The sequence below is a fragment of the Orycteropus afer genome, unplaced genomic scaffold (genome assembly GCF_000298275.1).
Source record: "Orycteropus afer afer isolate SDZICR_OR568_19922 unplaced genomic scaffold, OryAfe1.0 scaffold00305, whole genome shotgun sequence".
NCBI lineage: Eukaryota > Metazoa > Chordata > Mammalia > Tubulidentata > Orycteropodidae > Orycteropus > Orycteropus afer.
The window spans coordinates 2,697,751-2,712,690 of NW_006921892.1; the positions used below are offsets into that span (position 1 = coordinate 2,697,751).

The following is a 14,940-nucleotide window of genomic DNA, read 5'->3' on the forward strand; positions in this document are numbered from 1 at the left end:
TGGGTTTGAACCGCCAGCCCTCTGGTTAGCAGGCAAGTGTCTTATCCACTACGCTACCAGAGTTCCCAAATTTTTAATAGCAAGATAAAATAAATTTTCTGTAGAATTATTTCAAACATTAACCAATATTCTTCATTAAAGTGAGAAGATTAAGCATGCTATTCTAGTATTACAGAAACAATGTTGTACAGTTAACATTAACAAATTATAGTATATAATCTGACTAATCACTTAAGATTAAATTTCTTTAATCTTCTGTCATTTATTATCACTTTTGCTCATTTTTCAAATTTTAGAAACTGAGAACATCTCCCTTAAAACTATATCTAACATGTGACCTTTTCATAAAATTGTAATTTTTTTAGCTCAGAAGGAAACTTGAAAGCTAACTAGCCATTTTACAGATGAGAAAAACAAGATTTGTAAGTCATACACTAAATACCAACAACCACCACTAATAATAACAAATAACATTTAAGATGTGTTAAGTGTTTACTATTAAGTGAGGCACTAGATAAAAAACTTGTATTATTTAATTTCATCCTCATAAAAGCCTCAAAAGGAGGTTTATTATTTATCTCAGAAGAAATTGAGTCAAGAAACATCAGGTAACATACTAAGTATATAACAGAAGCAATACTGAAACTGAGTTATATGTTTGAGATCTAGGCTTACATCTCCAGAATATTAAATAAAAAGCATTTCTGTCCAGATGCTCTAAGAACAGAAAGGTAGTGAGAGGTAAAACCTCGTATTCTTGATTTTCACAACCTGTCTCTCAAGTCTGTCATGTGCAAGTTAGACTGTCACATGGAAAGAAGAAATAAGTATAGACTATGGTGATCCCTCACAACTCCCAAGACCATGAAGACTATGTAGTTTATCATTTAATCCAGACTCTCAAAGGCTGTTAAGTAGGGTCTACTTAGGATTACATTACTGGGGCATACCAGCCAGTGATGGTTGTAATGAAATGTAGTTTTGGTACCAATTTACGAATTATTAACTTTTATCTGGTAACCTACCAAACCAGAAAATGCAGATTCCAGGGGAGTTATGTTTTAACACATTCCTAATAGAACTAAGATTTTAATTTGGTGGCCAATTCATTGGCTCTTGCATTAAAGTACACCATTTTTAGACCTTATCTTAGAAATGTCTAACAAGAACATTTTTTTTTTACTTAAAAATTACAGTCCTAAACATTACATTAGTCTATTAAATTAATTTGAATATAACTGGTATGATAAATATTTATTAGAGTATCTTTAAGTTTCTATCTTAATATCTCATATTTAAGTTCTAAAATAGAATATATTTTCCAACCTTATCCCTGAGGCTCGGGTCATTAAACCACTCCAATAACTTTTTGCCCACTTCCATTGGGCTAGAAAGAAAAGTCCTATAGGTCAACAGAAAGTCTTCTATGAATGTTGGATCAACCACTGAATGCTCTTCCACTAAATGCATTGTTAATCTTTCTGAAGTGCCCTGTAACAAATAAAGATTTAATCACTACCATGTATAAATAACATTTATATCTACCTATATTTAAAAAATCCAGCATAAAACCAACTGTGTAGTACATACAGAATAATAATAATAAAACTGCTATTCACCAAGAAATACAGAATTTTTACAACTGATAACTTTGAAGAGATGTTATACTTAAAAATGAAAAGAAAAATCTTGTAAATGAAAAATTTTGATTAGGCCAGTAAGATAAAATTCTAAATTGCTGTAAATGATACTAACAAAAAAATTTCTTCCCATGGGGGATGGCATGTTAGTTGTTTTACCTTGATAACAATGTGCCCTTTCCTCGTCCCAGTTCGATCAAGTTCTCGATGTTCTTTCACCATAACAATCTCTCCTTCCTCTTCGACTTTTTGCATGTTCTTTTCTACTTGGTTGAGAATACGGCAGTAATCTTGCTGGGCTATGCAGACAAACTGGAATAAAACATAAGTCACGTGTTAATGATAAAGTACTTGCACAAGATCCAGCAGTACTAATAATTCAGTGTTTCAATTATTTAACACTGACATTTTTCCACGTCTTTCCCATACTTTCTAAATGAGTACCGTAATGAAGCTTAATCACACTTCTCTACTTTTTAATGTCTATTTCTTCCCTGGAAAAGAATAGTTTTATTTTTAGAACATTTGTAAGTAGTTTATATTTGAAATCCTAACAGTTTTAAAAACAGAAAATAAAATTGGAAGAGTCTTTTTTTTTTTTAAATGCCTCTTCTCTGACAGTTAAAAAAACATTAGTGGAGAGGGAAAACAGAAAATTTCTATGAGGATGGATAATAAAAATGATTACCATTTAGTGAATTTTAAAAATTAGCAAAGATTTTAAAAGTAGCAATTTAAAAGTGATGTAAGGATCACTTTAATGAAAGATATAATAAAATTCAAAGATACCCACAGAGTACTATAAACTTGATAATTACATATAGTTAAGAAACTAGTTTGGGAAGTCTCTTCAAACAAGGTCACAAAACAAGCCATATACTTGTTATTTCAAATCTTTATTCCTGTAACTAGTATTAAGGGTAATCCTTGTTCCTAAAGAAAAAGGCATCAATAATATGCATATAAAGCAATTACTGCTCCATGACCCCAAATATAAAAATTCAGGCCTTATGGCAAACCAGCAGCAAGCAGTTCATATTCAAGAAACAGCATATTGCAATATTAATTTTCTCTAACTGATTAGGCTGATCTAATCTCATTAATTCTTCTATTAAAGAGTATTAGTAAAAAAAAGTTAGAGTTCAAGAACTGGCATGAACCTCCAACTTAGGTACAACGTGTAGTTAAAAACCAACTTTTATAAAGCCTATTATACTGAAGTTTTGACGTACATACAACAGTTCGTAATAACAAATGGGTGCTACGTTGTGACACACATCAAAATATTATTATTATTGCTGTTATTGTTGTTATGTGCGTGGCCTCAGATCAGACTCATAGCGACCCTCCTTGGGTTTCCGAGGCAAAATCTCTGTGGAAGTAGATTGCCCAACCTTCCTTCCGAGGAGTGGGTGGTGGGTTTGAACCTCCAGGCTTCTGGTTAGTAGTCAAGTGCCTTAGGCACTATGCTACCAGAGCTCCCATTCTTAAATCTGTCTTTAAGTCAAATTTGTAGGTAAATTAGAATAGTCATGTGTGGTTTATATCTAACATCAATTAGTCAAATATTTATCTTAATATAAAATATCTAGCGTACATTTCTATGCATAAAAAACAGTACAGAAACACTTCTAGATACTCTAAAACATTTTTAATATAATTATTGTATACTATATCTTAATTTGATTTAAAGACAGATTTCAGAATGGAACTCATTTGTAACCCAGGGACTATCTCTACTGCATCTGTTTTTGTTAGGTGCTGTCAAGTCAGCTCCAACTCATAGTGACCCTATGTACAACAGAACGAAACACTGCCCAGTCCTACACCAGCCTCACAATCTTTGCTATATCTGAGTCCACTGTTGCAGCCACTGTATCAATCCATCTCGTTGAGGGCCTTCCCCTCTTTTGCAGACCCTCCACTTTACCAAGCATGATATCCTTCTCCAGGAATATCATGTCTCCTTTGACAATGTGACCAAAGTAGGTGAGATGAAGTCTGGCCATTCTCGCTCCCAAGGAGCAATCTGGCTGCACTTCTTCCGGGACAGATTTGTAAGTTCTTCTGGCAGTCCATGGGACTTTCAGTATTCTTCGCCAATACCAAAACTCAAAAGCATCAACTCTTCTTCGGTCTTCCTTATTGCCCGGCTTTCACATGGATATGAAGTGATTAAAAACACTATGGTTTGGGTTAGGTGCACCTTAGTCTTCAAAGAGACATCTTTGCTCTTCAGCACTTTAAAGAGGTCTTTTGCAGCATATTTGCCCAGCACGATATGTTGTCTGATTTCTTGACTGCTGCTTCTACTGGTGTTGATTATGGAACCAAGCAATATGAAATGTTTGACATTCAGTCTTCTCTCCATTTATCGTAATGCAGCTTATTGGTTCAGTTGTGAGGATTTTTGTTTTATGTTGAGGTATAATCCAAACTGCAGACTATAGTCTTTAATCTTCATCAGTAAGTGCTTCCAGTCATCTTCACTTTCAGCAAGCAAGGTTGTGTCATCTGCATCCTGCAGGTCGTTAATGACTCTTCCTCCAATCCTAATGCTGCGTTCTTCTTCATACAGTCCAGTTTCTCCGATTATGTGCTCAGCATACAGACTGAATAAGTATGATGAAAGGATACAACCCTGATGCACTCCCTTCCTCGTTTTAAACCATGCAGTATCCCCTTGTTCTGTTTGAACAACAGCTTCTGGTCTGTCTACAGGTTCCTCATGAGCATAATTAAGTATTCTGGAACGCCATTCTTCTCCATGTTAACCATAATTGTTATGATCCAAATAGCTCAATGACTTTGCATAGGCAATAAAACACAAGTAAACATCTTTCTGGTATTCTTTGCTTTCAGCCAAAATCCATCTGACATCAGCAATGATATCCCCATTCCACGACCTCTTCTGAATCCAGCTTGCATTTCTGGAAGTTCCCTGTCAGTATACTGCAGCAACCATTTTTGAATTATCTTCAGCAAAATTTTACTTGCATGTGATATTAATGATATTGTTTGATAATTTCTACATTCTGTTAGATCATCTTTTTTTGGGAATGGGCACAAATATGGATCTCTTCCAGTCAGTTGGCCAGGTAGCTGTCTTCCAAATTTCCTGGCATAGAGTAGTAAGCGCCTCCAGAGCTGCATCCATTTGCTGAAACATCTCAATGGGTATTCTATCAATTCCTGGAGACTGTTTTTGATAGGTATACGTTTTGAAATGTCTGTTCTCTCAAATCTGCTGTCTCAATAATATATTTTTTTTCTTTTTACAGTACAGAAAAATTGTTCCTCAAATATGCATGAATAAATAGATCATTAAAAAAATTTCACATCCTAATAATTTCAGGTGTTATTTCTTATATTCAGTTTTACAGAACATAATTAAAACATCATTTTCTCATTTATCTTCTAAAACAGAATCACACCACTGAATTCAAAAGAATAAGTATATAAAAGAAAATGCTTTCTGAAGAGAAATGTACTAAAATCAATCTTGACTAAGGAAATTAGGATACTTTTATTTGAAATTCTTAGGGTTTAGACATTTTGGCATTTCTCTCTAGCAAACTGAAATAGCACTCCCCCTAAAAAAAAAAATAAATAAAATAATTCCAAACTGACTTTGTAGACTGTTATCTACAAAGAAAAAAATTGTAGCCAAAATTTTATCTGATTTTTTTATTAGCTGATTTGTTTTGCTTAAAAAAAATATTAAATCTAATGTCAAATTACCAAATAAAATATAAATAATTTCAATTGGTATGAAAGGCAGTTGAAAATTTGTGAATTAGGTGCACAATTGTTTTAGTGAGGTTACACTGGAGTCCCTGTTGTTTGTTGTTACGCGCCATCGAGTAATATCTGACTCAGAGTAACCTTATGTGCAACAGAACAAAATACTGTCTGATCCTGTTGCTGCAAATGGTTAATGTTCTTGGCTGCTACTCAAAGGTTGGTGGTTGAGCCCACCTAGAGTTGACTTGGAAGAAAGGCCTGGTGATCTACTTGTGAAAAACTGGCCACTGAAAACTCTATGAAGCACAGTTCTACTCTGACACATATGGGGTTACCAGGAGTTAGAACTGATTCAATGGCAATGAGTATACACGTTGAGATAGGTGTTACACCTGAAAGTACTGTATGATCTTGGCACTCAGACATGAAATAAAAATTCATACATGATTTTATTTATGAAAGGCCAATAGCAATTTATTACACAGAATAATTTTCCTTTGGACAAATGATACCATATCTTATATTTAACTAGAAGAATTATAGATAAAAAATGAAGCATTGTTAGTGTTCTATCAACATATAGTACAGTCAACTTTCAGTTTATCTGTGGCAAAATGACTTTCTCCTCCAAAATTACTTAAAAGTGTCATTAACTTACTTCTAAGATCCCAGGAAAAGGTAAATCTAACATAGATTTATCTTAAAAGGTTAGCTCTATTTAACCTTGTATTTTGTAGTCTGTAAGGGAAATTCATACTTAATCGTTCACATAGGTATCCAAGTGTTCATTCCCCACTGAAAGATGTAAGGCAGGGTTAAGCAATGCCTGGGGAGTCATTGGCAGGCCTAAGACACAGGCAGTGGAGAAGGAAAAAGGAAGAGGAATAAAGGGAGCAGGAGGGTGTAGGTAGAGGAAAAGGAAAAAGGGACAGAAGAAAAAAGAAAGAAAGAAAGAAAGAGGTATATATGGGGAATGGAAAAACCACTAATTGCCTGGTTCCTTAGGATCTTTATACCTGGCTATGACCTTTGTCCTTCAAATAAAAGAGGGGAGTAATAATAGCCACTGCAGAAAGAGCAGCACACAAAGGAGGAATCCACAATAAAACAAAGCTTTCAGCATATCATGGTATCCCAATAAACAGAAATAAATGTTAAATTTAATCCACACTCTATTGTGTCCTTGGACTTGAAGCAGGATTGACTATTTGTCACATTATACAGTATTTTCTTTAGCAATCAATGGAATTTATGAAAATGAGGGTTAAACATAGGCAACATTGCTTCTTCTTGATAAAGATATCACAGTTTTCTTCATTTCATGCAATAACAGCCGATTCCCTAATGTGCTAAGTAGAATATTAGAGATTATGGAGGCCATTTTATAGAAGAACTAAAATATGATTCTCTCTCTCTCCTTTTCCAAACAAGCACTTACATTAAAATGTCTAAAATCATTCTCCATCCTTGTTCTACCATTAAGGAAATTTTATGCCTAGGTTGGTGGAAGTACAGGACTGATTCTTGAAACTTCTGATATAACACGTTCCTTTTACAGTGGTTCACAGAATGCAGTAAAAAGGAAAAAAGACACTTTCTCTAGCAGGTGCCTCACCTTCTGACTCTCCTCTTTCTGAGAACCTCATGTAAGAGCTATAGACGTATGTGTATCTTAATCAGTGCAGTGTAGTAAATTACTTAGTATGGGTTTTCTACCCATAAGCCATTGTAAACTCAGTGGTGGAATGAGCAACTGAGGAGCTGATTGTAAATGTTATCCAAGAGGAGTATTTCTGTTGGGCGTGGCACAATATAATGTTCTGGGAGGTGCCCACTCTCTCTCAGGTGCTTAGAGTTCTGATGCTATGATTGGCTAGTTTGACCACCCTGCCGGGCTCAAAAGGAGGCCTCCTAGAGGCAGAACTCTCTTCTCTCTCTGACTGCTGGTTGAGGAAGACGTGCTGCCGAAAGAGACACGCGCCCCTGAAAGAGACAGGCGTTGCTGGGAAAGAGACGCAAGAGACACGCATTGCTGAGTGAGACACCGAGAGACCAGTGCTGCTGGGAAAGAGACTGTGAGAGACTGTTGGCCGAGGGACGGTGGGCTGGGAGAGAGACTGAGCATTTTTCTTGAACTTGAGTTGTAGCCTGGTGCTTCCCTAATAAACCCCATAATCTGTGAGTTCTGTGTGGCCACTGCAGTGAATTATCGAAGCAAGGAGAGAGGTGGTGGGTGCCTTGGGAGGAACGGTTGGTGAAAGGGCTGCAGGGAGGCAGCATGTCTGGCCTTGCAGTAATAGGCCTTGGGTTACTGCTGGTAATCCTGCCTTCCCCTTGTAGGGTTAGAGGAGGTCAGAACATGTGGCCTCCTTGTCGTTTCCTTTTACAGTGGTTCACAGAACGCAGTAAAAACACTTTCTCTAGCAGGTGCCTCACCTTCTGACTCTCCTCTTTCTGAGAACCTCATATAAGAGCTATAGAAGTATGTGTATCTTAATCAGTTTTCTTTTGAACTGGAGTCTACTTTGCTAACTCTGTCACTCTGGGTTTCCCCCTACCTTCCTTATCCTATAAATAAATTAGACTCTATTCTCTGACAATCACCCCATCTCTTCTTCCTTTCCCATGGTTCCCAGATAAATATTTTACATACCCATACATCTAACATTACTTAAGCACTCTGTAATATTCAGTCATATCACAACATTTTTACTAGTTTTTATGAAACATTCGTAGCCTCGTTTTAATTCCATGGCTATGCAATTTCTAATCAGAGTTTTGACAAATTAAGATATTTAATAGCTGAATTCTTAGTGATGAAGTAAGTTTTATATGACCTTTAAAGACAGAGAATCCTATTTGAATGCTTTATAATCCCAACATATAGAAGGGTTCAGGGAAGAAGTGAATGATAGTAGGGTGGAGAAACCTTTAATTCTCAAGTTCATTTAAACTCAAATTTAGCTTTATTATTATTTTTAAAGAGTACAATTCTAGAACTGAAATATCATATTCAACCCCTTAAAATTGAACAGTCTCAGGCCAAATGACGACTTTGAGATTTTTCTACCATTTTCTTTTCCTCAATTAAAACAAATAATTGAAAACTGACTGTATCTAGAATGCTTTTCTGACATTACATATTTAGTACACTGAATTCACAACCATTTCCTTCCCTCAATAGTGAAGGAACTATCTGGTGAAACAGTTTTGATACTTTAGTGTGTTTTATTTACAGTAATGGTTATTTTTTCCTTTTAGTAAGTAAATAAATAAACTAAAATGAAATTTAAAATAATGGACTCCATTTTACATTAATTAGAAACTATATAAATTCCAAGTATGTTCTTTTAGAATACAGTATCTTTTAAACTTTAAGAGATTATTTGTTGTTAATCTTCTGGGCATGGATAGTAAATGTGAAAGTTCTACTTTAAAATCTTATTTATAAATATACAATATGACCAATTTATAGAAGCGGAAAAATCTCACCACAACCTTATCATGTAAGTGTTCTGCAATAAGAACAAAACATGTATCTTTAATGATATTTTATACCTGGCAGTCATCCACCTTTGTTCTCATTACTCCTTTCATGTATTCTTTGTCCATGGTAGGAGAGACACCAAAGCTGTTTCCCATACACAGAATCTCTGCTTTTCCATCTGGATAAGTAACTTCTACAGAACCATTCAAAATCACTGACCAGGAGTCCAGCTAATAAAAAAAAAATAGATAAAGCAGAAAATGACATGTATTATAAATATGTATAAAATAAATAAGCATTTATAATATTTCTTATATTGGAACAATCTGGAAGTGCTGAATATTGCTGTTGTTGTTGTTAGGTGCTGTCAAGTCGGACCTGACTCATAGCGACCCCTCTTTGGGTTTCTGAGGCAGTATCACTATGGAAGCAGATTGCCCAACTTTTCTTCTGAGGAGTGACTGTGGGTTTGAACTGCCAGCCTTCTGGTTAGTAGTCAAGTGCCTTAGATACTATGCTACCAGAGCTCCCAGAAGCTGAATGGTCCGTAAAAAAATTATTTACAGATCTTTCATTTTAAAGATGGAACAAACAACTCAAACATATATGTTATAAATAGAGTATCATTTTGTTTTTATCTTTCTTTTAAATTTTATTTGTTATTCTTAGGACTATATGCTGGAAAACATACCAATTCAGTAGTTTCTTCACCTATAATTTAGTGACTAAATTGATTATAGTCTTCAATTTGTACAACCATTTTCACCATATTTTTTCTGAGTTGTTCCTCCTCATTATTATATACTCACTGATCCCTTAAGTTTCCTATATGATCTTTCAAGTTGCTATTGTCAATATGATCCCATATAAATGTTCTTAAAAGAGTATAATGATTTAAGGCCAAATTTTTTCACTAGTTAAACTAAACTGCTTTTCAATTTTAAGACTACATCAGCAGGTATTTTTGGTTTAAAGTTTAAAGATTATCTTTAATAGGGCAATAGTTTTAGGGGTTCATGCATATTTCATGGCTCCAGAAAGTCTATGGTTCATGAGAATTTGAAACTCTGTTCTGCATTTTCCCCATCTGATCAGGATTTGTCTATGGAATCTTTGATCTAAATATTCAGTAATGGTATATTGTTGTTGTTGTTATGTGCCACTGAGTCGGACTCGACTCATAACGACCCCTCCTTGGGTTTCCGAGGCAGTATCACTACGGAAGTAGATTGCCCAACCTTCCTTCCGAGGAGTGGCTGGTGGGTTTGAACCTCCAGCTTTCTGGTTAGCAGTCAAGTGCCTTAAGCACTATGCTACCAGAGCTCTCACAGTAATGGTATAGCCAGGCATTATCCAGCACTCCTGGTCTCATGCCAATTAGTCACATATTATATACCCTCCTTCTATTCCTGACTCTCCTTCTTCCCTTGCTGTACCAGGGGGAATAGAGACCAATTATACCTTGGATGGCAGCTTATAAGCTTTTAAGACCCCAGGCACTATATAATGAAGTAGGAGGTAGGACAGAAGCACTAAACATGTTATTTGGCCAATTAACTGGATATCCCACAAAACTTGACCCTAAACCTTCAAACCATGGAACTAAATCCCATGAGGTGTTTGGTTATACATAAGCAGCCTCACCAACTATTCTTTTTGTTGTTGTTTTTGTACATATATATATCATACAACTTTTGACAATTATTCTTTTTACAGATGTGTAATTTATAGATAGCAGTTAGAATAACTGCCTGGGTAACTCTACCCTTAATCAATGAGATTTTTCCATAAGTTAATTCCCTTCCCCCTCCCCCCTCTAGTAACTACAAATAAACTTTGTTCTCTATATATTAGTCATTTCTTGTCTTTTTATGTAAGTGAGGTCACACAATATGTGTCTTTTTGTGATTGGTTTATTTCACTCAATACAATGTCTCCAAGCTCCATCCATAATATAGACTTCATTTCTCCTACTGGCTGCATACTGTTCTATTATATGTATATATCATATTTTGTCTATCCATTCATCTTTTGATGGGTATTGAGGTTCTTTCAACCTTTTGGCTATTGTGAATAGTACTGTAATGAACATTGGTGTACAGGTCTCTTTTTGAGTCTCTGCTTTCAACTCTTTTGGGTATATATGTAGCAGTGGAATTGCTGGGTCATATATATGGCAGTTCTATTTAGTTTTTTGAGGAACAATCATGTTTTCTACAGTGTCTGTAGTATTTGCATTCCAATCAACAATGGATAAGTGTTCCAATTTTCTCACATCCTAACTAAAATTTGTTGTTTATTTATTTATTTTTATCTTAGCCATCCCAGTGGGAATAAATGTTATCTCACTGTGGTTTACATTTGCATCCTCTGATGGCTAATAATGTGGAACATCTTTTAATGTCTTTGGGGGCCAACTGAACGTCCTCCTTGGTAAAATGTCTATTCAAGTCCTTTGCTCATTTTATGATTAGGTTATTTATTGTTTTTGTTTTTGTCAAAGTTTTATGTTATTTTGGTAATTATATTCTTGTCAGAAATACAGTTTCCAATGATAGTTTATCAGGTGGTAGCTTGTGTTTTCATTATTTTTAGAAAGTATTTTGATGAATGAATTTTTAACTTTTATGAGGTCTTTGTCAATTATTTTCTCTCTGCTGTTTGTTATTACATTACATAAACCACTATTGAAAGCTAGCCTGACAGCTTTGCCTCTGCTTATTCTTCTAAGAATTTTAGGGTTAGACTGCACATTTAGGTCCTCAATAAATTTTGAATTTGTTTTTGTGTCTGGTGTGAGGCATTGATCTTGTTTGATTTTTCTGCATGTGGAAATTCAATTTTCCCAGCACCATTTACTAAAGATACTCTTCTTTCCTCATCAAATGGATTTATTAGCACCCTTGTCAAAAATCAATTGACCACAGATGTGTGAGTTTATTTCTATTTCTAGACTCTCAATACTATTCCATTGCTCTATGAATCTACTGTTACACCAGTACTAGACAGTGTTCATTACTGCAGCTGTATTTTTTGTCTTAAAATCAGGGAAGTGTGAGGCCTCCTACTTTGTATATCATTTCATTTTGATAAAAGGCATCACATTTCTAAGATACAAAACCTCACAATGTCCCATTAAAAAAAAAAAAAATCTTACTGCCATTGAGTTGATTCCAACTCACAATGACCCCCACTGAGTTTCTGAGGCAGTAAACCTTTACTGAAGTAGTTGCCCAGTCTTCCTTTCATGGAGTCACTGGTGGGTTTGAACCACCAACCTTCTGGTTAACAGTCAAATGTCTTAGGCTACGCCACCAAAGTTCCTTATAATATCTTATGGGTATATATGTGCATGCACATATATTCACATATATGTCTATGAGATATCAACTTGTGAGATTTTGATCTTACATGTTTTTAAATATAATGACTATTATCAAAACGAACCACATAGGAGACACAGTTACAAGTAGTTCTTAGACATAACTTAATACCTTGTTTCCTGGGTTTGAAGGTTTAGGACTGTAGTGTCATGGAACAATTCAGTTTATTGCCATAATTTAGTTAATAGAGTTCTACAACCCAATGTGCTGAGCAGTGTCTAGGGTCTTACAAACTTGTGAGTGACCATCTAAGATACAACTATTGGTCTCTTTTCATCCAGAACAAAAGAGAAAAAAGGAAACCAAAGACTCAGAGAAGAAAGTAGTCTACAGGACTAACAGTCTACACAAACTATGGCTTCATCTACCCTGAGACTAGAAGAACTAGATAGTGCCCAGTTACCACTACTGAGTATTCTTATCTGGGACAAAATAAACAGATCCTGAAAGAATAAGAGAAAAATGTGGAATGCAACTCAAATTCTTAAAAAGTCCATGCCTACCTGACCAGCTGACACTAGCAGATTCCCCAAGACTATGGCCTTGAGACACTCTTTAAACTTGAAACTGACATTATCCCTTGAAGTCACTTGTTAACTAAATAATAGACTAGCTCATAAAATATAGACTATCACCATGAGTACTGAGTTCCTTTAAAATACAATTTAAATTGTATGTTCAAAAATTACTCTAAAGCAAAAACAAGAAGGTAAGGGGTCAGGGAAATTAAAGTACTGGAAATGATATGAGAATGGAATGAATGAGAACAGTGCCACATTGTGAAAAACAACCAATTATCACTGAATCATTTGTGTTGAAATGGTTAAATGGGAACCTAATCTTTTGTATAAACTTTCACCTTAAATACAATATTTTTCGAAGTTACTACATCAAAAAATATCTATCAATATCATTTCAAACACTGTAAATAATGGAAAACTTACAGTTTTGGAATACTTTGCCATAACAAGTATATCATAATTCTTGATTTATTCAAAACTTAATGTTGCTGTTTTTTAAAGGAAGAAAGAAGAATTGGGTTTTTCTTCATTTGCTAATTGACAGATTCTCAAACAGAAACTTTTTGAGTGGTAGGAATATTTACTAACCTCTTCACCATCATTTAACACAATGGTCCCTGCTCTTTCCACTACCGCAAATACCATCACGGCACAAAGTTCTCGTCTCACCGACATTGTCATATTGGCAAAAGCAGGCAACTGGTGCATAAATTCCAAGAGTTGTTCTGAAAAGCAAGAGATACTAATTGTCAAAACTGTAACTTTTACTTAAAAAATGTGTTAAAAAAATTCTTTAAGGCATTTTCTTTTTAAATGTCCTATAATTAATTAATTCTATCTGTTGAAAAATACAATATTTTAAGTATCTTCAATACTGGTGGAGTTTCTTGCAGATACAAAGAATTCTTTCACTGTAGAAGTGGTGAGACTGCCTGTTGAGTCAGACAAAATAGTCGTTGTTGTTGTTGTTACGTGCTGTCAAGTTGGACCCGGACTCATAGCCACCCCTCCCCTTCAGTTTCCAAGGCAGTATCACTATGGAAGTAGATTGCCCAACCTTTCTTCCGAGGACTGACTGGTGGGTTTGAACCACCAGCCTTCTGATTAGTAGTCAAGTGCCTTAGGCACTATGCTACATTTTAATTCTAATTCTAATGACACTGAAGGAATTACTAAGTTTTCAGATAGAATTTCTACTGAAAATGAGACGTGATCTTATTAAGGCTTGCCAAAGCCTGAAATATTGAGAAAATAGAGCTTTGGGAATTCTCCAGAATGTCAGTAAGATTACTGGAAAAATTTAGTAAAATATAAAGGTATTCCAGAACTTAGAAGCCAGAGAATATTTTCCATGGATCAATCAATTACATTTGGTTGATTTAAAAAAAAAATCAGAATAAATTAGAAACTAAAAAAATAATTATCTATGGGGATTTTGGAAAAAGGGTGGAAATAAAGATTCCTTTGTGTATCAGTCCTCTCTATACAATCTGGAATTCTAATTCATGTAAATACATTAACTATGAAAATTAAATTGAAAATGTGGATGATATATAAATATACTTTACATATTCAGTTATATATATATTTATATCTATATTTATATCTATCTATCTATCTATCTATCTATAGGCTTTACTAGAACAAATATTTTAAAACTAAGTAAAAGTTTATTTACAGCCTACTCTGTGCTGTGTACCGATCTTGGGAATGAAGACAGGAGATACAGCTCTTGTCTTAGCTCTACCATAACATTAGTATCATGACTGAAGTTCTCTGGTTGCATATTAAAGAGAAATCTAGTTGCCATACTTAAGCAGAATTTGATCACTTAAGCAGAATGAAAAGTAGAAAAACAGACACACAGTAAGATTCTAGTATTGGATAAAGTTGGCATTTCAATTCAATGAGTAAGAACAAATTTACTCAATACATAGTATTGGATTGGTTAATAATTTTGAGGAAAATTAGACGACTGTCGTCATATAAGGAGCTCTGGTGGCTTAGTGCCTAAGGTACTTGACTGCTAACCAGAAGGCTGGCAGTTCAAACCCACCAGCCACTCCTTCGAAGGAAGGTTGGGCAATCTACTTCTGTAGTGATACCACCTCGGAAAACCAAAGAGGTGCCACTATGAGTCAGATCTGACTTCACAGCAGTGAGTT

The 14,940-nt window shown here is 35.0% G+C and overlaps 1 protein-coding gene across 1 annotated transcript in view; it reads right to left on the bottom strand.

Moving 5' to 3' along the window:
- RAPGEF2 (Rap guanine nucleotide exchange factor 2) overlaps positions 1–14,940 on the bottom strand; it is a 412,763-nt gene that overhangs the window by 31,471 nt on the left and 366,352 nt on the right. The window contains exons 10-13 of the mRNA XM_042782406.1: positions 13,364–13,500; positions 8,943–9,101; positions 1,800–1,952; positions 1,327–1,491 (exon numbers count right to left, since the gene is read on the bottom strand). Of these exons, the coding sequence (XP_042638340.1) occupies positions 1,327–1,491; positions 1,800–1,952; positions 8,943–9,101; positions 13,364–13,500 (614 nt within the window). The remainder of the gene's footprint in view (positions 1–1,326; positions 1,492–1,799; positions 1,953–8,942; positions 9,102–13,363; positions 13,501–14,940) is intronic.